The sequence below is a fragment of the Tympanuchus pallidicinctus genome, unplaced genomic scaffold (genome assembly GCF_026119805.1).
Source record: "Tympanuchus pallidicinctus isolate F22 unplaced genomic scaffold, pur_lepc_1.0 scaffold9, whole genome shotgun sequence".
In the NCBI taxonomy this organism is placed as follows: Eukaryota; Metazoa; Chordata; class Aves; order Galliformes; family Phasianidae; genus Tympanuchus; species Tympanuchus pallidicinctus.
In genome coordinates, this window is record NW_026294813.1 from 16,177,625 (window position 1) to 16,202,050 (window position 24,426).

General features: G+C 42.1%; 1 protein-coding gene across 3 annotated transcripts in view; it reads left to right on the forward strand.

The window, feature by feature from the left end:
* Positions 1-23,805, forward strand: part of DCAF12 (DDB1 and CUL4 associated factor 12) — a 29,895-nt gene extending 6,090 nt beyond the window's left edge. For all 3 annotated transcript variants that reach the window (XM_052670671.1, XM_052670672.1, XM_052670673.1), the window contains 7 exons: positions 3,812-4,018; positions 5,244-5,304; positions 11,138-11,331; positions 12,343-12,408; positions 13,068-13,230; positions 20,111-20,295; positions 21,002-23,805. In XM_052670671.1, the coding sequence (XP_052526631.1) occupies positions 3,812-4,018; positions 5,244-5,304; positions 11,138-11,331; positions 12,343-12,408; positions 13,068-13,230; positions 20,111-20,295; positions 21,002-21,160 (1,035 nt within the window). In that variant the 3' untranslated portion in view covers positions 21,161-23,805. The remainder of the gene's footprint in view (positions 1-3,811; positions 4,019-5,243; positions 5,305-11,137; positions 11,332-12,342; positions 12,409-13,067; positions 13,231-20,110; positions 20,296-21,001) is intronic.
* The last annotated feature ends 621 nt before the right edge of the window (positions 23,806-24,426 follow it).

A 24,426-nucleotide genomic window follows, 5' to 3' on the forward strand; every position in this document is an offset into this window, starting at 1 on the left:
GTGGTTAGATCAGATGTAGCATTAAAATGGCATAGGCAGAAATATTTATTACTTGCTTCATTTCTTTGACAAATCCTTTTGGTTAAAGACTTGTGGGAAGTACAGTTATATTTACTGAATATGTATCTTCTCTTTTCCTTTCCCTCCTATACTTTGTCCCTTAAAGGCAAGTCAAGAAATGAAAGTGGCATCCAGAAGATGGATTTTGCGGTGCAGAATCAGGTCTTCTGATACTTGATTCCTTGTTACAAGAAATTGGCTTTTGGCTTGTTGATCAATTAAGTTCCTCCATTAATGAAGTGAAACATTGTAAACAGTATGGCAAGGGGACAGTCTCTTTAGAAAATGTATAGGAGCTACTTGAGAGAAGGATTTCTACTATTCTGCAATACAAAATAAAATAATAAAAAAATAGGCAGGCAATTAGTAATTTCGTTGAGTGTGGAAATTATAGCCAGATTCTAAAAACTAGAGATTGTGACAGATGTAGTATGAAGCTGTATCAGTCTGCCATGGTTCTAGAGTGACACAGCACTGTTGTAGGATGTCCCTATGAATGTTAAAGAAAGGATTTCTCTGTGATGTTGTTCAGCTTGTTTCCTTGTTAGAACAGTATTGTCCTGCGGAGAACAAAATGGCTGAATTTGCTTTGTTTCTCACAGATTAGGTATGGTGCTTGGACTGTGGGCAGATGTCTGAAGCAGTGTGAAGCAGTCCTTCCTTGAAGTCCTGAGGATCAAGTTATTTGGCATGCTGATTACTGTCATGCATGTATTTTACTAGTGGGAAGAATGCAATTGTGTAAAACTTAAATTCAAGGGGCAGACAGCTTGCTGGTTTTTTTGCTGTGTTTGCTGCACCTAGTGAAAGGTTTGGTGTTTTTTTTTGTGTGTGTGTTACTGGCTTTTAGCTTCTGTACAAGTAGCTGAAAAAATTCTTATTCCCTCTTCATAGAGTGGGGAAAAAAATGGATAATACAGCTATCATGCCTTTGTCAAGACTCTTTAAGAGTCTAGACTGCTTGGGAGCAATTTTCAGTTGTGCTTATTTCAACAGTAGCAACAATTCCAGTTTTCTTGGGAAAAGTAAGATAAACTCTGTTTTCTTCAGATTTATTTAACTATGTGCTGGAGTTATGGCTGAACTTGTTTATAAACAGTCAGATATTTTACACTTTATTTACTGTAGTGTCTTTAAAGCTCATAAAACCGTGTTCAGTTGTCAACATTCTTAGCTGGATGCCTATTTTGTTAGAATGCTTTAAAGCCCAAAGGCAGAAGTGCTAGGAACAGCTGTTTGGCTTCTGCATGCTGAATTTGCAGGGAAGATTTCTTGACATTTCATGATTCTACTTGTAAGTGTGAACTTCTATCTTCCTGTGCTGTCCCAGATGATGCAAAAGTCATGATGTGAGCAGGTAGTGCTTGTTTATTTTACTCCGGGATTGTGCTTTTAGTTTGCCTGCATTATGTTCTTTTTTTTTCCTACGTGCAGTAGTTCCTGCTTCAGACTCTACAGCTGAACCTTCAAAGCCTGTCCCTTAACTCAGTGTGAGTTTAGGGTCTGTGATACTTCAGTATTGTATGTTTCCAAGTTCTTCGACTAATTGATTAGTTTACAGTTTAGCTTTATGAAAGGAGTTTCACATTAGGCTAAGTATTTTTATTTATTTATTAACCTAGTATCAGGCACAGATGTGTGACAGGGGTGTCAGACTGGAGAACATGGAAGGTTTTTAATTTCAGTCCTCCTATCTATTGAGGTGCCATTTGAGCTGTGCGTCTCTAATTGCTGAAACACGATTTTTCAGAATCTGTGGGCATCCTGAAATGCGGATGTGTGTTTTCCTAATGATCAGTTTTGGTGCCAGCGTTAGGACCTGCAAGTGACACCAGGACCTGTTGAAGGAGGGCAGGGGGAAGTGTTGAGATCTTCCGATGAAAGAAAGAATTGAAGAAAGAGATGAGAGGAGAAGAAATTAATGCCTACACTGCAGGAACAGGACAACTGGTTTCCGGGGATGAAGTTAGGGCTGCTCTGTATGCTGAGTGTTCATCAGTAGGTTTGGACGCTCAGCTGCACTGAGGGGAGTGAGAAGTGTCCTCCACCTCTGCCTGCTCAGCTGCACTTCAGCTGTTCCGTCACCCCCTGCGTCTGCATACAGAATAAAGAACTGAAGGTGAAGATTCAGCAATTGTAGGAGCTGTGATCTCTGTGCAAGACTGATGACTACAAAGGAGAGTGAGTTGTGGGTTGAAGTTGGTGTAAGTCTACATAGAACATAACAATGATATATTGATGGGATGAGTAACATGATACTTGAACAGACTTTGGTGAGGGAACCAAACTCTACTATAATCCCGATTTGCAATTGTACACTTTTCTTGGAGCCAGGTATGCTCTGTGATATTCCATTTTCTTTTCTGTCATTTGTGTTTCCCACAGTATCACGCATTCACAGGTGTTGAAAGAGACCTCTGGAGATCGTTATGTCCTATGCCCTGCTAAAGCAGGTTTCCTACATGAGATTGCAGAGGAAGGCCTGCAGGTGCTCTGTCACCTTCGAAGTAAAGGACTTTGTTGTCATGTTCATACTGAACTTCCTGTGTTGAAGTTTGTGCCCATTCCGCCTTGTCTTGTTGCTGGGTACCACAAAAAAAAGGAGCCCAGCCACATTCACTTGACTGCTACTCTTTAGATATTTCCAAGTGTTGGTAAGATCTCCTCTCAGTCCCTTCTTCTCCAGGCAGAACAGTCCTATTTCTTTCAGCTGTTCCTCATACAGGAGGTGCTCCAGGCCCACAGCCACCTCTGTGGCCCTCTGCTGGTCTCTCTGAGTAGCTCCCTTCTTGAACTGGGGAGCCCAGAACTGGGCACAGTGCTCCAGATGTGGCCTCTCTAATGACAGAAATTCTGTTGACACAAAACATTCTTGACAGAAGTTGCCTATTGTCATTAGCTACGCATTTATAAACTGCTCATCTGGCACATTTTTCTCCTGGAAACTGAAGATTGTTAGCCTGTGCTGCATGGTTCTTTTCAGTTAAATCAGTTTGTCTGTTGGAGCAGCTGCACTCTGGACACTTATGAAGTGATCCAGTGTGAATGAAGTTAGACTTTGTTGGACAATGTAAACCATACTTTGCTATAATTGTAGTTTAAACTGTAGTTTACCATTATAGTAAACTATAAGCAAACTTTACAGTTGTATGTTTGAACTGACATAACTCAGTGTTCAGTGATGGGTGAAGAGTTGTAGGACTTCATAATTGTTGTTACTTTTTTTTTTTTTTTCTGCCAAAGGAAGAGTAACACTGACATACAACTTTTATTTTTGCCAGCTGATGAGCATAGCTGTTCACTCTGGCAGTGCTGTGTACCTTTATCTGTGCAGCCACAGACTTGTTCTAAGTGCCCTTGGGCTTACTGGCTGCTTTGAGGTGGATCTATCTTTCTCACTTGTTAAGAGTAACTTGAAAACAATGTTGTTTTCTCAAAGTATTGAACAGGTAATACATTTTAGACTGAGTGTTTGGTTATTTGAGAAGCCTTCTATGTAAGATTTCTCTTTCTGTTCCGTTGCTCTGCAAACCAAGTAGTATTGTTGAAATAAACCAATTTAGTTAAAGCGGGTTTTATTTCTTTTAAGTAGCAATTTGTACATGTTTTTCCAGCCATACTTGCAGCATTTGTGGATTTCAGCCTCGGGAGAAAAAAGAGGAAAGAGTAATCAAAACCAAATGTCTTTGAATGCTTTGTTTTCTTGAATTTTGTTTAATGGTGACTTATGTACTCTTCTTTTCTTTTCCAGTTATTTGTGGTAGATGTCCAGACTGGTCAAATTACCAAGATTCCTATTCTGAAAGACCGTGAGCCTGGCATGGTGAACCAGCAGGGCTGTGGGATTCACGCCATTGAACTCAACCCCTCAAGAACCCTTCTGGCTACAGGTGGCGACAACCCCAACAGTCTTGCAATTTATCGTCTGCCTACACTTGATCCTGTCTGTGTCGGAGATGTAAGTGGCAATAGTTGGGAAAATTTATTGTTACTTGTAAGAATTTTGTCTTAGAAGTGCCAGTCAGAGGCAAGGTTAAGACTTCTGAGTTTTGTAGTGAAGAGTGAAAAATTCCTGAATTTTTGAAAGCTTCAAAGCACTACTGATGTAGTCTTTTCTTTAATGAAGTATCTTAAACATGTGAGGTAGTTCTGATTTCCTTTTCCTTGCCTTCATTCAGGTCCACTTCAGATCACTTTTAAGCATTGAAATTGTAACAAAATCTAGAGTGTCATTTCAATTATGATGATGAAGATTGAGACTGACGCACAAAACTGTTAGCAAAAAAGCTCTTGAAACTGGAAAGATGATGCACGTTGTTAAAGTGTTTCCTTTTCCAATGCAGCTTACATATGCGTTATTCCAGAAGCAGAACTTGGCTTTGAGGATTAATTCTATCTCTGTGGCTTATGGCACTTTGATGTAAGCTGTACCAGAATCTATTTCTGAAATGTCATCATGCTTTTTTAAAATATCCATTCTTGAAAAGAAAAAGGCTGAAATGAGTATGGTGATGTCCTGTTAGTCCTTCTGTCATTTCTCCTTCCTTTTGAATAAGGACTTCATCACAACAGCAAAGGTCAGAGTTTCAGCTGTAGCACATAGTGAAGCCTTCCTGCAGCTGGCTGTGAAGATCTTTATGACTTGCTATTCGCTTACATGCTGCTGTGACTTTGCAGATTTTTCAAACATAACTAAAGGCTTGGAGACTTTTCCTCCCTCAGGTTTCTTTACATACTAAATAGAAGATTCTTGAATTAATAGTCTTGAAAAATTATTCATATATTGTAAACAGTTTTAGTAAGATTAGTTTTAGTTTATTATCTGTAGCAGGGAGATGTGTTTTAGGAAATATCTATTTTGTGAAGGTAAGGAACACTGCTTTTGAAAATGAAATCTAAGTCCATACATTTGAGATCAGTTTGGCTTTGGTTCGAGGTCCGTTTTTCTATGACTTACTTGCTCTCTAACTGTTAATTGTATGTTTAGCTTTATGAAAATAAATTTAAAATTGGTGTTGGATATGTGAGCTACTCCAGCTTCATACTGGAATTTTACCTGTATGATATTTTTAATGTAGGTCTGGGTTTTTTGGTTTTTTTTTTGTGCTTGTACTAACCTGGAAAATGAAGAATACATCTCTGAATATAATGGCACAGCAAGTCTGACTTTTTTTTCCTTTTAGGATGGACATAAGGACTGGATATTTTCAATTGCATGGATCAGTGATACTATGGCTGTTTCTGGTAAATTCATTTTTTTCTATCAATATTTTATTATACTGGCATACTGCATTAGTACAAGCCTTAAGGAAATGCCTTTATCAGTGCACAAGAGCACTTCTGGCAGTGGTGATCATCTGCCAGTATCCTTGTTCCAAATGCTTCTGTTTGATTTCCAGCGAGTGCACTGGGAGAAGGAAAGAGCTCACTGTTGTACTCACTGTTGTTAAATTTAGCATTGATGTTGTGGTTAATTAGGCAAAGGATCTCACGCTGAATACTGTGGCCTTCAGTATTCTGTGCTGAAACCTTATTATGCTACGGGCTCCACAATCTGTAGCCAAAACAGGACAGGCCTACTGCTGCAAGACTCTTTCCTTTGGCTCCTTTTGGTGAGACCTTGTGGTTCTTCATCCCCAGTTTCTACCTGAGAGTGAAGCACATGAAAGAGGTTTCAGCCCATTCACAGTCTGAGTTCTATCTCTATGTTTGAATGGAGCTTATGGTTAGACAAATTAAGTCTTGAGTTTGCCTGAACCCAGAGCAATGCGCTGTAGTCACTAAACCATTTTCTTAAATGTTTCATGCTGATCCAGGAAGTCACTTTAAACCTGGTCTGTATAAATGCTTTTCTTGATGCATGCCTGGTATTGTAAGTAGAGCTGTGTGGGTCTTTACTTAAAACTCATCTTGGGGATGAGAAGGAAAATTTCAAAGAACCTGTTGGAGTTCACACCTTCAGAACTTTGGATTTCTTGTTTTTGAGCTGTAAATAGTATTTAGTTTTCATGTAGCTTTTTAGTATCTTAAATTCATTTTCTAAGTCAGTAGGATCTGTTTTGAATACTGTTGCATTTGAAGCCATTTGGAACTACTTTGGTTATTTGAACTATTCTGGATTTTTAGTGCAGTGCTTAGTGTTGTTTTATATGTAGGTCCCTGACCTAGATATGATTTTTCTGGAAATAGAGGGAATTTATTGTCTTTTTAACAGATGTTGTCATGAGTAGGTCTCTAAACAGTGACTTACAAAGAAGGATTCTGCATGAGGGAGAATTTCAAGAGGGGCTGGAATACAGCAGAACAATGTTCTTTTCCAGAAATCCTATGAAGACTCTTCATGAAAACTTAATTTGTATAACCAGTTTGTTATTAGTTAAGCCTGTTTATAGACTTATAGAATCCTCACATCTGAAAGGGGCCTTTAAAGGTCATCTACTCCACTCCCCTGCAATGAGCAGGGACATGCACAGCTATATCAGATTGTCCAGGGATATGACGACATCCACACCTCTGGGCAACCTGTTCCATTGCCTCACCACCCTGATTACAAAAACCTTCCTTTATATCCAGCCCAAATCTCCCCTCTTTTAGTGTGAAATCATTTCTCCTTGTCCTGTCACAGCAGACACCGCTAAAGGGCCTGTCCCCACCTCTCTTACAGCCCCCTGTAGACACAGACAGGCCGCCCTCAGCTCTCGCTCAGCCTCCTCTTGCCCAGGCTGCACAGCCCCAGCTCTCAGCCCGTCCTCACAGGGAGCTGCTCCATCCTGACCATTCGTGCGGCCCTCCTCTGGACGCTCTCCAGCAGGCCCCCGTCTCTGCTGTGCTGAGCACTCCAGCTGTGGACGCGGCGCTCCAGGTGCGGTGTCACAGCGCAGAGCAGAGGGGCAGGATCCCCTCCCTCGCCCCGCTGCTTCGGATGCAGCCCAGGATCCGGCCGGCTGCCTGGGCCGCAGGGCACACTGCTGGCTCACGCCCGGCTGCCATCCCCCGGCACCCCCAGGTCCTTTCCGGCAGGGCCGTGCTCTGTCCCTACGTCCCCCGGCTCGTACTGGCAGCGGGGGTTGCCACGACCCGGGTGCGACGCCTCGCGCTTGGATGTGCTGAGCCTCACGAGGTTCCCCTGGGCGCAGCGCTCAATGTGTCTTGGTCCTGCTGAATGGCATCCCCTCCCTCTGCTGTGTTGACTGCACCCCACGGCTTGGTGTCGTCACCAAATTTGCTGAAGATACTCTTGATCCCTCTGATGTCATTGATGAAAATGTATTGATCCCAGCACTGTCCCCTGTGGGATACTGCTCATCAGTGATTTCCAGCCAGACATTGAGCCATTGACCACCACTCTCTGGACTCAATCCTGCAGCCTTCATTCATCAAACAGTCTACCCATCATATCCGTGCTGGTTCTCCTGTATCTATTCCCTGCCATCCATGCCCCTTTGGGAGGATTTACTCCATGATCTTTTCCAGCACAGAGGTGAGGCTGACAGAGCAGTAGATATTGGTGTCATCCTTTTTACCCTATTTAAAAATGGATGTGGTGTTGCCATTTTTCCAGTCACCAGGGGCTTCACCTGATTGCCACAACTTTTCAGATATCATTGAGAATGGTGACTACATTGGCCAATTCCCTGAGGACTCTGGGATGCATCTCATTGAGATCCATAGGCTTGTGGATGTTCCAGTTCCTCAGTTGGTCATGAACCTGATCTTTGCTTACGGTGGGAGGGGCGTTGCTTGCCCAGTAACTGCCTACCAAACCAACCATTTGGGGGCTCTGTGGCAAGCAGTTAACAAAGAAGACAGAGAAGAGGCAAAACAAAGTTAAGTACCTCAGCCTTCTTGTTTGTTGTAACCTGCTTGCCTGTGTCACTCTCTGGGGGGGTTATGCCCTCCTAGACTTCTCTGGTTGAGGTACCTGCAGAAGCTTTTCTTGTTCTTTTTGGCCTCCCTAGACATGTTCAGTCCAGGCTGGGCCTTGGCTTTCCTAACCCCATCCCCACACAGCCTAGCAGCTTCCTTATTCTCTTCCCACAGTACCTGTGCCTCTTTCTACTGCCTGTGCATTTTCTTCTTGCTCTTCAGTTTGACTAGCAGGACCTGGTTGAAAGCCAGGACACTTGTCTCTTGCCTTCTTTTCTTGACTTGCTACACATGGGGATGGAGAGCGCTTGCATGCTAAGGAGAGCTTCCTTAAGGATTCACCAGCTCTGTTCTGCGCCTTTGCCCGTGAGGACAGTTTCCCAGGGTGTTTTGTTGATGAACTCTCTTAAGAGCTGGAATTTAGCTTTCTTAAAATTTAGCATCCTAACTTTACTCTTTGCCTGTCTCACGTCCTTCTGGAGCATGAATTCAACCACAGCATGATCACTACAGCCCAGGCAGCCTCCAATCCTGATATCACCAGTCAGTTCATTTGCATTGGTGAGCAACAGGTCCAGGAAGCTGTCCTCAATGCATTGCAGGAGCCTTTTTAGTTGCTTACAGTTCATCATGTTACTTTCCCAGCAGATGGTATGTGCCACGTGCCTGCAGCTAATATAAAAACCAATAATGGAAAAGGTCAGTTAGTGACTTTTTAGGAACCTGTGGGATAACCAGCATAATTTCATAAAGAATTACTTGCGTAAAGGCAACAGTACCAATATTCCAGTGCATTTATATGGTAGCTTTCTGTCTTTCTGTGCTGACAGGATATAATGTTTCACATGGTTGTCAAACTGAGATGATAGAATATTGTGACTGTCTCATATAAAAATCAAATTAACGTTAATTGTTAATTGGGTTAGGATTTTCTTTTATAGAGAGGGAAAAAAGCTAATCCTGGAATTTGATTTTGAATTTATTAATGCCAGTCTTCGTGTGGTTCTGATTTAAAAGTCTGTATTAAAAAAGTAATTTTAAGTCTGCTATGAAGACTGAAGAAAACAGCAGAGATTATTAGTTTTTCAATGGTGAGATAAGGTCACATTGGGGCACAGCATGAGGAATAGCAGTTACTGTTGAGTGGAGGTGTGAGTAAAAAGTGCCATGTTCACTCTTGTGTGAAACTTCTAGCAGGATATCAGTTCTAGCCTCCAGATGAGAGGCACCAAGGGAAGACATGTCAAAAGCAAAGAAGTAGGTCTGAATGCTAAGCTGAATTCCTGAGAACTTCACCAATCACACTGAGAGGAAGCAAATACAACTAACCTCTGGCACTTCAATCAGCAAGATTAAAAAAAATACTTTTATCTGAAACAATTAACCAGGAATATTTAAGCTCCAGATGTTTAGGAATTAGCAAATATCTTTATTTGAACTGAGAAACTAAATGAGAACTCTTGTTTCAAAACTCAGATTTCTTGGGGTAGGTTAGATGACGTAGAAAGCAAGAGATGAGCATTTGTTCATCTGACATAAAATACTGTTTTCTTCCAGCCTGAGGTTAGAGCTTTGACAGTACATCATCTCACCGCTGTCAGAACTGTTGGAAGAGAGCAAACTGGGCCATGGGCTTGATTAGTTTTACTACTTAGTTTCAGTAAGGGCAAGACAAGGATTTTCTTCTAAAACATATAGCAGTGTATATCAGTGCTCCGTGAGTATAAAATTAAAATTCTTAACTTTAAGTAGCCATGATTCAGAGAGAATGTCTCAGTTGCTGTACTGACTGGACAAGGATTTCCATGCCAAAGGTTTCAAAATGGGCTGAATAATTCTCAGGATGAGCCTAAGCTAACAAATAATGCTCTTCTTGGCTTCAGGGCTAACCAGTTAAACAATGTGCGTTGTCTTTTTGTGGCTGTTAGGGCTATTAAAATGGACTGCTTCCTCCTAAAGTGAGTCAAGATATTTGGAAATTCTACTGCTGGGCATTCAGTCTCCATAACAAGATTAGGTGGTATTAGAAGCTATCAGCGTGTAAGCTGAGTGGCAGCATGTTTTGTCATTTGCTGCCTGCTGCTGTGCTATGCCACTGGAAGTTCTCTTTCAGTCTAGTGGGTGATAGCGACAAATTCAGCGAATTCATCTGCCAAGGGGCAAAGACATCTATACAGTATTGCAACAAGATGTATTGGTAGGCACTACTGCAGGAAGATGGCTTACTTACTTGTCTTTGTAGCTTGCTCCTTGTGAGTTTGCCATAAGGATTTATAGATTCTTAAATCTGTAAATTTAACAGGCTGATGAAGATGGTCAGTCTTTTCTAGTGACTTCAAAGCATGGAAATGTAACTTCGTTTTTCCTTGTGAGAGAAGGGAAGTGGTTTTTAAATGGTGTAGGGAAAAAACTGAGTTTTGAGTCAAATCTGTCAGGGTTGACTGAAATGTAATTATATGTGTCAGAAGGGAAGGACATAAGCACTGGATTAGGTCTTCATTGACTTATGAACCAAAGAGACTCAGCTTTTGTCACCTATTTTTTGATTCATATTTTGGCTTAATATCTCCAGATTTCTTAGAAAAATACAACTTGTTCTGCCTAAGTTTCTTAGTTCTTCGAAGATGTTGTACAGGTTTAAAAGTTTGGATCAAATCTGTTTTACAGTAAAATTGTTACTTAAAAAAGCTGTTTCTTTTTAGTCCACAAGTATGCATTTGTATACTTGTGCAGTGAGAGAAATCAAATGATTCAAAATTGACATAAATATAACTACATTTTCTGGGAGGCTTTTTGTATTGAATTAGCACACATAGCCTTGGTAAGCTGAGCTAAATGTGTTGACTGTTCAGTTATGTCAGAGTTTATTTCACTTATGAATCATTAATGGTTCATAATGCATTTCTTTAATGCATTCTGGTCTATTTGAAAATAGATTCCATACTTAGAAAAAAGTACAGGGAAAAAAAAAAAGAAACACTTAAACAAGGTCACAATATTATAACTTTATAGCTCAGGAAGATCATATTATTAATCCTAATTAATGACACCCAACAATGCGTTCAGTTGAGTTCAACTAAAAGCAGTAGATTTCTTTCCCTAACGTTTTGACTGTGTTGTTTATTACAGTTTGTTTCTCACAGGGGGAATTTTATCTGTGTGTTTGTATATATGTTTTTATATATGTGAAATGCTGTTACTGTTTATTCAGGTTCTCGAGATGGTTCAATGGGTCTCTGGGAAGTCACAGAGGATGTGCTGTCCAAAAGCGATGCTAGGCACAACTTGTCTCAAGTTCCTGTCTATGCCCACATAACACACAGGGCTCTGAAGGATATCCCTAAAGAGAACACCAATCCTGACAACTGCAAAGTTCGAGCACTGGCTTTCAACAATAAAAACAAGGTCAGTCAGATACTCAAGACAGTTGAAAATGCCTAAAATTGTCCAGAGGTACTAGAAAAAAGTGATCTAAATCAAGTGTTCTGAATCCAACTGTGTTAAGGGGCAGTGTAGTGATCCTTTTGTCTTTCCCATATGAGATGTTATCTTCATCTGCTTTGTCTGCTTTTGTCCCCTCCCCCCCTAATTGAAAAGACTTGTGTGCTTCTTGAGAAGGAACAGTTCTGCTGTGAGTCTGACTTTTGATTTGTACCCCAAAGGGGGCAAGGGGGAGCACCTTCAGGAACCACAAGTAGTACCAAAACCAACTGTTGTAGCTGGCCTTGAATGCTCACGTTGCTTTCCTTCACCTTTCATGAAGACCAGCTAATACTCAGATAGTTCCTGATTTGATGTCTGAATTGTTATTAATTGTTCAGCTGGTGGGGTGATTGACACAAAGGACAAGCACCAGTGTTTGCTTTGGTGTTACTGGCTTTTGACAAATAGTAAATGTTAACCTCTCCAGTGCTGACCTTTTATTAATACTAGAGATGAATTGTACTGGAGCAAGTAGGAATAGCAGCTCTTCCTTCTTTAATTTCTGCCCTCAAACAACAGAAATCTGAAGTCAAAAAGAGCATGCTCTTAGAAGCACAATGCTCCTACTGGCATTTTCATCATGCTAATCACTCCTCTGTGATGGAGACTTCAAACAGCTTTTTCAAGTAAATTAATGCCAGAGTCAGAATCAGTGTGGGAGCTGCTAGGTGCCAACTTTAGTTTATAATGTCTAATAATTTGCATGTTTGTCCAACGAGATCTAACCAAAGTTATTTTTGGTTGTTTTAATAGTTCTTATTCTACCTAGCACCTTTGTAACTTGTGTTCCATCGAGATCAATAGGAAGCGAAAATTATTTTTTGTAGAAGCATGTACAGGATTACAGGTGAAATAGATATCATGCCCAGCAGTGTGTGATGTTTTTAAAGGCTTTTGTAACGCAGAAATTAACTGTGCTTGTTTATTTAATAGGAGCTGGGAGCAGTGTCCCTAGATGGGTACTTTCATCTTTGGAAAGCAGAGCACACGCTGTCAAAGGTACCTTTTCTGCTTTGGTGTTACATTTTGAAAATTGTCTGCTGTTACTGCTGTTTGTTGTTTTCCATCTGCTTTAAATGCTCGTGGAAAGCAGCATGTGTAAAATAGTTAAAAGCTTTCTGTAAAATAAAATGTACCCCTCAAAAATAAATAAAGCTTCAGGAGGTGAACACACCGCTCTTAGCCTTCTGCTGATTCTGCATGAGTTGAATGAGCTATTGCACAGAGAGTGAGTACTTATTTACCAGTGATTGTAAAGGAAGTTAAACATGCTGAAGTGTGACTGTAGATTAAAATAAGACCTATCTCTGTTTGTACATAAGGTGAGCCTTTTCAGCAGGGAGCAGGTGCATCTGTTTATCTGCTAAAGCAATAACAACAGCAGAGAAAAATGCAGAACAATTTGCTAAAATATCCTTTGTTCTTTGCAAAATTCTGAAGCCCAGCCTTTAGCATCTCAGATTGCTTCAGGTAAGGTGTTCTGTCTCTTTCATGTGAGTCAGGTTGTTGCTTTTCTCTTGAATTCTGTTTTCATGTTGAACTCTTTTAATTGCAGTTCTTGTGCTGCTGTTTCCTTGAACATAGCTTACAGATTTTTTTTTTTTTGATTTCTTGCTCTTTTATTGTAATGGGTTGACTTTTTTCTTCTTTGTTTCCAGTTACTGTCCACAAAATTGCCATACTGCAGGGAGAATGTGTGTTTGGCTTATGGTCAGGAGTGGTCAGTGTATGCAGTAGGATCACAGGCACATGTCTCCTTCCTGGATCCAAGGCAGCCATCTCACAACGTTAAATCTGTCTGTTCCAAAGAGCGGGGCAGTGGTAAGAAACTTGTCAAAGGATGCTTTGAACTTTTTGCTTGCAGAAGTAGCAACTTAAGTCTTCAGTAAGACAAGTACTTCTTGGTTGTTGGTTTTTTTTTGTTTTGTTTTTTAAACAGCTCACTTAAAAACCCTGTGTAAAATTTTCTTTCCTCTTTTGACGAAATCTGTGAAATCAACTGATCTTTTATGATCAGCTAAACCATGTGAGTCCAGGGACCGTACTGAGTGAGTCTTGGGCTGCATTTAAGTTATGTGTAATATAGTTAATGTGTGGAAGTAGCAAAACTTGTTTTAAAGTATCTTCTAATTAAAACATAAAAAGAACAACTGAAACATACAGCTAGTGGGATATTTGATCTTGTTTTTGTGGAACTAGTGCATCTGTCAGGTGCAGTGGAAATGGGTGCGATTCTTAATGAGATTTTTTTTTAATGAAATTTTACTCTTCCTGTGTTTCATCCTTGAAAATGTTTGCTCACAAATGTTCACTGCCAAAAAGCAATGATGTTTTTGAAGGCTAATTCTAAACAGACTGAGCTATAGTTACAGTAGGTATCAGAAGAATAAATACTTAGTTTCCCTAATCAGGGACTTGCCAGAGCCTGTAGGCCTTGAGGGGAAAATTAATCAGGATGCCTTGGGGATATTGCCAGCTTGGCAAGAATACCCAAGGTCCACAAATCCATATAATTGTATGGAAGCTACTAACCAGTAAAATTGTGAAAAGAATGAACTGGAGTATTTCTAACTTTGTAACTTCTGTGTATAAATACTGTGCTGGTAGTTTTGTGCATGTGCTTGATCTGTGGGAAATCACTGAGCGCCCAGGCTTGCATAATCTCAAATAAGTAAGCAGTGTCTCTCGTGTGTGTGTGTGATGATTGACTTACTGCACACCAGGCAATAAATCTGGGACAACAACATGAGTGAGGTGTGATTGTAGAGTGAGGGATCTTCTTCTCTTTTAAGATACATCTTAATAAATTTTGATAGAGAGAAATACATATTTTTTGCTGTTCTCAGAACTGTGTTTATCCAGTATCAAAAAGCATAAAGTTGTGTTGCAATAATCTGAGTTAGCACTGCTCTACACCCTCTCCATGTCCCAGCTTCAGCCCAAACAGTTCCAGTTGTGCACTGGTGCTTGGTTGCTTAGTGATGGATGCATGAACTCAGGGCTGCAGCTGGCTGCTTGATGGAGGAGAGCTATGGCCATGATGGCAGGGCAGCTGGAGGATGGCCTGGGATGGGCCTGAGCTAAGCCATGTGCTATCTAAAAAGTACAGAACTTTTAAGAATACTTTTGCTTCTGATTTTTTTAATCTCATACTCTGTTTTCATATGAAAGCAAATGCAATTGTCTCATCACTGTTAATATTGTCTAGTCTTGCATTTTTCTCTGGGAATAGAGGAAAAAGCATGTTGTCTGCTCTGTCCTATCATATTTGAAGTCTGTGGTGTGAGTGCAGTCTTGCTCTACGTTCAAAGCCACAACTGAGACTTCTGATTTTCAGTATGTATTTATTTTACCTATGAAAAAACTTACTCTTAAAGCAATACTCCTTTGTAATTATTTTTTTTTCTGTTGTGGATGCAGTCTGTCCAGTTGAACCTTACACCAGGGCCAAGTATAAGGGCTTGCTGGGTGTGTGCTCCCATGCACTTCTCCCCATGACCTTTATTTGGAAGCATGAGAAGAGACACTGTGCTGCAGTACCCCACTTTAAACTATATTAATCCATCATTAAAAAGTTAGTCCTTATTTAACTTATCTGAGCGTACGTATCTTCACTGGTTGGATTGTCAGAAGAAGAGGCCTATAGACTAGGGTCAAGAAATTCTTTCTTTTACTAGTTTGTTCCCAGATAAATGTCAGGGCCTGTTGCTTTCAGATATGGGAGAATTTTCTTCAGAGTGAAAAATAGCACTTCACCAGCCCTGGCAGCGTACCGGCACCACTGACCTCGCTGTCATTGAGGACTCTGTGGAGGTCCTCTGCATGCTGTCTTTCTGATATCGTAGGGAAGAAGTATCAAGACACTGGAGTGTGTTTCTCAGTGATGGCTGGAAGTCTCTGCCCAAGTATGTCATCATCCTGATGGGAATGATCTATGTGCAGGTAGTATGTCTGGGGCACAAGTTGGAGTCTAGAAAAGACCTTTTTTCAAAACTTGATTATGTACAGTGGATGCATCTCTCTTTAAGCCTCAGTTGTAGGCATTTAAGTGTTACCATTTCCCAGGATTCTGTGTGCTTCGATTTTCTATTCATCCCACTGGGGCTTGGTGTGCTGCAGCATCTCTAGAAAGTAGGTTGTTTTTTCCTGGACTAAAATATGGCTTGATTTTCAAGTGTTTTAAGTGTTACCTGAACACACTGTCTGCTTCCACGTGCACCTGATGAGTCACAGAGTTGTGGAAGACTTGATTTGGAAAGGTCCTCGAAGGATGTCTCATTCCAGCAACCTTGCTTCCAGGAGGAAGGTTGGAACCTAAATATCTTTGATGCCCCTTCCAGCCAAGGCCTTTTATGATCACCAGCCCAGGCCTTTGTAGTTGTCAGGAACTATCTGAGCTTGCCCAGTGCCCCATCCAGCCAGACACTGAACACCTCCAGGGACAGGGCAATCCAAACCACCCTAGGCAGGCTGTTCCAGTGCCTCACCACCCTCTCAGTGAAAAACATTTCCCTGACATCTGATCTAAAATCTCCCTTCCTTTAGTTTAAAAGCTTTTCCCCTTGTCCTCTCACTGTCTACCCATAAAAAAGTTGATTTCCCTCTTGTTTATGATCTCTCTTTAAATATAGGAAGGCTGCAGTGAGGTCCCCTCCAAAGCTGCCTTTTCTCCAGACTGAGCCTTGTCCTTCAGCCTGTCTGTCTAGGTGAAGTGCTCCAGCCTTTTGATCATCTTTGTGGACCTCCTCTGGAAGGACCTCTAAAAGCTCCACTGCTTTTCTGAGCTGGGGGCTGCAGACCTGGATGCAGTAATCCAGGTGGGACCTCACCAGGGCAGAGTACAGTGGGGCAGTCATCTCTGTTGCTCTGCTGGCCACCGCTCTTTTGATGCAGCACAGGGTGTGGTTGGTCTTCCAGGCTGCAAGTGCTCACTGCTGGCTCATGTTAAAGGCTTTCGTACACCAGAACCGGCGAGTCCTTCTCAGCCTGGCTGCTCTCAAGGAGGTATTCTTCCAGTCTGTATACATTGTAGCCCTGACGCAGGTGCAACATTGTTGAACCTCCTTCAATTTACATGGGTCTGCTGTTTGAGTTTGTCAGAATGCCTTTGGTTGGCGGCCCTTTCTTCTGCTGTATGGAGCCATGGAGCTTGATGTGATCAGCAAACTTGCTGAGGGTGCACGCAATCCCTTCACCTGTTTCACTGACAGAAATGTAAGAGTTCCAGTCCTGAGAGGGACTCTTGGGGTCAGCACTCATCACCAGCCTCCACCTGGACACAGAGCTGTCGACCACAACCCTTTTGCTGTGACTTGCAATCTATTCCTTATCTACTCAGTGCCCTTCAAACTCATATCTCTCCAATGTAGAGAAAAGATGTGGATGTGGATGATACAATATAAAGAGTACAAATATGTGAATCTCACACTAATTTCTTTAGTGTTGTGTGTAAAAGCAGGTCAAAGAAAGATGGTGACATAGTAAGTCTGGAACTGGGGCTGTTTTTTTTTCCTAGTGTAAATCACCTGCTTTTCGCAGAAGGCAATTAAAGCTTTTTAGTGTTTCTTGCAAGTGCTGCTTTTCACAACAACTGCACAGGAAAATGCAGGGCCCTGAACTCCAGTCCTTGATCAGCAAGAGCAACTGCTTTCTGCTTGGCTGGCATATAGTGTGCTTTCTTGTGCCCTTGACTTGTATCCTGACAGCAGCAATGTTAATGTAGCAGGCAGAGCTTATGAAGCTCAGATTCTGTGTCTGCTCTTTGTGTAGTGCACATCTGCAGTATGTAGGGTCTCCTTGTCTCTTGGGGCTGAGACTCAATTTTCTGGCCCAAATCTTCAAGCCTGTAGATAGTAATACAGTGTTCTGAATGTTAGAGAGCTTTCCTTGGTCGGTTTTAGGCACAGGTTGTGCTTTTAGTTCAATATTACTCATCTGAGGTGGTACTTCAGTGCCTTAGGAGCTGAGAAGTGCCATTCTAAGCCTCTTATTCACAATTGCTCTGTTTCATTCAGTTAAAGAGAAATACGCAATACAGATCTGTGGGTCTTTTTTTTTTTTTTTTTTCAACCAATATATAGCCCTGAAAAGTATGTTGTCTCCATTTGTGCTACTTCACCTGTTTCTGTGAAGCAAGTGGGTTGCTTGTCAAAAGCACTTGTAGCAGAAATAGAGGATGTGTCCTTTTGTGCCTTTCTCTTCTTACTCAAGTGACTGCTTTTGCTGATTGCAGAGTGTTCAAAGCCTCCTGAATGTATTTGTCTGCTAGAGCCAGGACCTTGTAGTGGGTGGAAGAAAGATGTCTCTGACATACTCATGTGCATTTATAGCTGTGAATTAAATTGGACGTTTTTGTATGCATCTGGTAAATCTAATGTAGTAAGTGTGAGAACTTCACAGTGTTTCCCACCTGATATCCTGCAGACTTCATTTCCTTTCTGAAGCATGACAAAATGTAGCTTTCCCTGTTCTAAGCGTGTGTTGCAGATGCGTGTGGCTGTGGATATAACAGGTTATGGAATTGGAAAGATGAGGGTGGGTTTCTAGCTAGGACCCTAAAGGTGGAAACCCCCTGGCTGTGTCCTATCTTTTGTGTACTCTAGCATGATACAAGTTTCACTGCCTTCCAGTTTCACTCAGTATAGTGACAGCAGTTTGCAAGTGGATCTTTTAACCTCCTGTTTGAGTACTTGCAATTTAGTGATGCTTTAAACAGGCCCAAGAAATCAAAGAGTGTATAACTCAGCCCAACATCATGTTATAAAGGAATGGAAAGCATGGAAATGGTGGAATTTCTTCATGTGTAAAGGGGTAGTTTGGAGTAGGGTACTTACACGGAGCAAACTTTTGCACAATAAATAGGGAATAGGTGGCAGGATGCCTTGCAAGTTCTTATATAGAGGCACACAGAATCTCCTCCTTCAGACCTGAGAAATGTGATGGTGTTTGGGTTGTAGGATACCTACTCTGCTTTCATTGCTAGGTGAAGTGTTAGAGATGCCAGCTGTAAAGAACGTGCACTTATTTGAGAGTCTTGAATAATTATTCTTAGACTTCAAAATTATTTAAGATCTTGATGTCCCTTAGCAAAACGATTAGCTGTTATGTAGTTATGTATGCATAGAGCTACTCTTGTTGATCAGCAAAATGCATTTGATGGCAGCTGAGAGTAATTTTCTTACGTGGCCATTTAGCACAACTTGGCAGGTAGCTAGGTAGGGGTGAGCTCGTGGAGAAACACCAGTAAAGCATTCTTCTCAATGTGTGTTGCCACGTACTTGGTCATGCCACTCGGCCCCAGTACTGAACCCAGGATGAAGCACTGGCTGGATGGCCAGTCCCAAAGAACTGTAGTCAGTGGAGTTAAATCCAGTTTTTGGCTGGTCATGAGTGGCCTCCCCCAGGAGGCCTCGGTACTGGGACCACTCCTATTTAACATCTTTATTAAGGATCTTGATGAGGGGATTGAGTGCACCTCAGTAAGTCTGCAGACGACACCAAGCTGGGAGGGAGTGTTGATCTGCCTGAGGGGAGAAGGGCACTGCAGAGGGACCTGGATTGATGGGCCAAGGTTGAGGTATGAGTTTCAATAGGGTCAAGTGTCAAGGCCTGCATTTTGGTCACAACAATCCCAGGCAACCCTACAGGCTTGGGGAGGAGTGGCTAGAAAGCTGCCTGACAGAAAGGGACCTTGGGGTACTGGTGGGCAGTTGGCTGAACATGAGCCAGCAGTGTGCCCAGGTGGCCAAGAAGGCCAGTGGCATCCTGGCTTGTATGAGGAGTGGTGGTGAGCAGGACTAGGGAAGTCATCCTGCCCCTGTACTTGGCACTGGCGAGGCCTCACCTCAAGGGCTGTGTTCAGTTTTGGGCACCTCAGTACAGAAAGGACATGGAGGTGCTGGAGCAGGTCCAAAGAAGGGCAACAAGGCTGGTGAAGGGCTTGGAGAATGTGCCCTATGAGGAGAGACTGAAGGAACTGGGGCTGTTTAGTCTGGGGAAGAGAAGGCTGAGGGGAGACGTTATTGCTCTCTTCCAATATCTGAATGCTTACAGTGAGAGTGGGGTTGGTGTCTTCTCACTGGTGACAGGTGACAGGAGGAGGGGAAATGGCCTCAAGTTGTGCCAGGGGAGGTTTAGGTTGGATATCAGGAAACACTTCTTTACAGAAAGGGTTGTTAAGCACTGGAATAGGCTCCCCAGGGAGGTGGTTGAGTCACCATCCCTGGACGTGTTTAAAAGCTGTTTGGATGCGGTGCTCAGGGACATGATTTAGCAGAGGGTTGTTAGAGGTAGGGTAGCACGGTTATGTGCTGGATCTTAAAGATTTTTTCCAACCTGAGCGATTCTATGCTGCATTTACTTAAGGCTCATTGCAGTCAAAACAAGGCTTCTCTTGAACTTGACCTCTGCTTTCCTGGCAGAGCTGTTGCCTGCTGAAAGTGTGGCATTGTACTGTTGTGCCATCAGTGGAGCAAATGGCCTCTGAGAAGAAGGAGAATAGTATGTGTAATTGAAGCTGCTGCTTCACTAGTACAAGTGGGATTTATCTGCACTGCTCCACAGCAGTGGGTAAACTGATATACTGTGGAAAATACTGGTAGGAGTTTTTATTAAAGAAAGTATTACACATCATGCAACAGCACTGCAGAACCAAAGCATTCCTCATCCTCACTAAACTGTATGACATTTCTCTGTTTGACAGGCATTCGATCAGTGAGCTTCTATGAACACATCATCACAGTGGGAACAGGGCATGGTTCCTTACTGTTTTATGATATCAGAGCCCAGAGGTTCCTGGATGAAAGGCCCCCACGTGCCTGCCATGGACAGAAGCAGAAATTAGGAGGAAGTGAAATTCTGAAACTGACTACAGGGAAAGGTTGGCTGGTGAGTAGCCTGTAGCCACAGAGCTCGAGTGAGTTGTTTTTATGGTAACTGTACGAAATGCACGGCAGTAAAACTATGGTCATGTAGCTGTAATAATGAAAACGAAATGCTGCCAAATTGTTTTCACAGGCACTTCGTGAGGGGTCTTGAGTAGCTGGTTGCTTGAATGTAAGGCGGACTACTCTGCTCGTAACTGACTCATAGATTTTATATCTTTTGTTATAGTCAAAAGCATAGACTTCTAGCTGTCAACATCTCAAATGTTGTCTTCCTGTAAGACGTGCTAATTTAAACTGATTTTCAAATTAAGACATTTAATTAAACTGTACACAATTTTAAAAACGGTGTCTTTCTGAAGTAATGCTATGGTAGGCACTTGAGGTCAGTTTCCTGTATTTTGCTACAAATCAGTTAATGGAAAGAAGTTGGACAAAGCAATTATCTTTTCTATCATTGTGCAACTTTAAAAACTAATGAAAATTGGTTTCTTCCCTACCCTTCACCCCATGTGCCTCCAATGTTTTGTGCAAACCTCTGAAAAAGCTTCAGGAAGTCTCTGGTATCTTCCAGTTGAAGTTGATCTGCCTGAAGCTTCAGAGATTATTAACAGAAGAGATCCCTTTTAGGCCCTGGAAACTACATTCTGCTGCTGTGGAACTAGGTTTTCTGTTTGGCAAAAATAACAATCTCAGCTTTCTTTCAACAGAATCACGATGAAACCTGGAGGAATTATTTTTCTGAAATTAATTTCTTCCCGAATGCTGTTTACACCCACTGCTACGACTCGTCTGGAACAAAGCTCTTCGTGGCAGGCGGCCCCCTTCCATCAGGACTTCACGGGAATTACGCTGGTCTCTGGAGCTAATGATAACTCTTAAAAAATGCTGATCCTTACGCAGTTTTCTTCTTTCTTTTCCTTTGTTTTAACAGTGAATGAAACTGTGTGATGCCATTGAATTTTGGTTTAAATGCAAGTTATTTTTTGTCAGAGTTTTCTGTTGGCTTCTGACAGTTTTATACATCTCTTTGAACCAATTCTTTGCTTTAACCTCCTTGATCCTTTCTATGATGGGTATTTGATATCTCTTTTTATTTTCCTTACTCTGAATGACTCCCCACATTTAGGCTATCTTGGCCACGCGCCCCCTCCCTTACTTTGCTGCGAGGTAGGATTCCTTTCTAATAGAGTGGTTGCTCCTGCACTTTCTGTGAAAGTCTGGGGGCTGTGTGTGTGCAGGTACTTTGTGTCAGTTACGTTACCTGGAGTGAGGACTACTTGTAATTAGAAAATATTAGAAATATTTATAAGAGATAAGCTACTTTATCTGCAGAGCCTGGCCCTGGCCTGGGTTGATCTTATTTTTTAAAAGTACAACTCTAATGATACTGTTTATATGTAAAGGAATACAGTAATTTTAAGCTGTACTCATTGGAGCCCAGGGATAGACTCCCCAGGGGTACTACCCATCAAGTCCAAACTGCAGAAGCACAGGAGTTCTCAAAAGTGCATTTACATTTTAATTGTAGTTTTCAGCAGTGCCAGGAGCAAAAACATGATCTTCTGTTCCTGTACTTGATCCAGGTATCAGCTTGCACAGCTGGAGTTTGAATGGGCTGTTCTGCAGTGTGGCTGTTGTAGAATAACATTGCATTGAGGGGCCTGCAGTGGTGATGAAAGGAAATGGGGGCTAGGGATACGAGTTTTAATGACAAGAAAAAATGAACTAAGCTATTTTCCAAGCAAGCCAGGGTTCCCAAGTATGCTGATGTGGTAGCTCTTGGGTTATTTTCAGACAGTCTAAAGCCCAGGATTTTTGTCCCAGGCTATGGAATTTATTTCCATTTTATGTCTGTTCTGGTTGTTAGGGTCGTTAGCCATCTGCTCTGATAAGCCAATGGAATAAAGAAACTATTTTTTCCTCTAAGGTTAAAGAGCGTGTCTCAGACTTGTCTAGTGCAGGCTGAAAGCTTACCACGTAGCAAGGTAACGTGCTGTTAGCTCATGTTGCGTTAGTATCCACTGTCATCTAGCTTGCAGCAGGAGGTGTTCAGTCTTTCCCAGACTCCCCTACTGCCTTCCCTGTTTGAACTCCCTTGAATTTTGCTTGGGACTATGGGTGGGGAGAACAGATCCAGTGCCTTTTGGGTCCAGCTGTGAAGTGTATGCACTTCAGTATGTGATCTTATCTAATACTCGGCTAAAATGCAGGGCTCCAGAGTGCTATTCCTGGCCTTCCAGCAGGCACCAGGAACTCTTGCCTTGTTACCATCTTCTGCTGGGATGAATGTTGGAGCAGAGTGCATGCCTTGGCCTCGCTGCTTTGGTGCCAAATGAGCAGTTGAAGCTGAGGAGAAAAGGCAAGACTGGGACATGCTCTTTTCTTCTGTCTCTGCTGGAGATTACAGCTGCCATGGTAGAGTGACTCTATTTCCTGCAAGAGTTCCTGCCAGATTTATCAGAGCTACTTACCACAGTCTGATTGTGTTCTTACAGTCCCTCTTGTCTTTGTACGCAGCATCTCCATCAGTAATGCCAAGTACTGAGACCCTGACTTACATCTTTTGCTGATGGGATTACATAGTGTAATAGCCTGTTCCTGAGGGGGGGGAACAGGCTGGTTTATCTGGCATTAGGCACCAAGGAGAGGAGGTAAATAATTGTAGCAGACCTTCAGTCCTCTTTTCCTGCTATTCAGCTTTTCAGGAATATGGGATCTTGTGCTGCTATTGATTGTAGGAAGCTGTTCATTTTACTTCTCACCTCTTTTAAGTAGACTACTTTTTTCATGTTTATTATCACATGCAATCAAACTATTGACTTTTATGTTCAGTAATGCCCAGTTTGCAGTACTGGGAAACAAGCCCTAAACAACAATCAAGTGTTAAGTAACAGACATTCCCATGGAAGCTGAAGCTACAACACAATGTTAGCTTGAGCGTAGCATTGTGGGTGATGCCCACTCTCTTCACAGACACCTTGTAACTGGTCATTCCTCCAGCCTTCCCTGTTGTACTGTCAGCTCAGCCAAGGAGAAGTGCTACTGTTCTCTCAAGGTGTTTTCTGGGACTGTTGTAAAGCATTGAGCCCATTGTTTTGTCCCTTCATCAGTGCTACTGGTGTTAGTCCAAGGTGAGTAAATTACCAAAGAATAGTAAATAGATGTTTGTTCATAGTCTCAATTGTTCATTTTCCACATAGATCCATTTTAAAATACTTTGAAAGAGTGCCCAGAGACCTGACCAGATCTAGTCTATCCACAAAGGTTACATTTGTATTGTGAGTGATTCTTGTGACTCCCTTAATGAGGGAGACTTCTGAATTTCATTATGGGGATATTTGTGCTGCCTCTGTTTGAGGTCTTTGGCAGCATTTTTGTATTTTAAGGATTAAGATAATTGTGTATCAGTTACTCTTCTGTAGAATTTCAACCTCTTTCTTCACTCGAGCACTTGCTTTGTATATAGCTTGCAGCTGCAGAGTTACAAAATTAAAGTTGTGTTCCATCTATATTAAGTCGTGGTTTGGTGTCTGTCTTTTTGCCCATCAGCTGAGAGGGACTGACCTTGTGATGAACGGGTTTCCCTCACCTGGTGCAAATGTGAAATAAAGCAGGCTTATCTAGACTGTTTGTGGAGCTTGCCTGTCTTTGTTTGATTTCAGGAAACCACGAACAGATTGGCCACCATTCCCTGCATCTCAGCAATGCAGCAGCATCTTACAGCAGGCTAGGCTGGAGCTCTGAGATCTGTTTGTAGAGGTCTGATACCTTTATTTTCCATAAACCAACTTTTCCAGGGTGTCTGAGAGGTTCTTAATTGCTTTGTTGCAAGTGCTGCTATAACTCAGTCACTCACCTTGGGTACAGCTCATTCCCAGGAATGCTGTGTGGTGCAGGCAGAGCTCGCCTTCTGATAGCTCCTGCTGCACAAGCCATATGCACCCTTTCTGGCTTGAAGTCAAGTGAAAACTGCCCACTGTGCACAGCTGGTCACCCCACAGATGCAACCCATGACGTGGCCTCCACTTAAAATAAGTTTCTGAGTGTTGCAATGCCTGCACAGCTTCTCTCAAGGCTCTAAAGCACGTACACCGGGGATTTGTCCATGCTGCATACAAGGAAAGCAGAAATG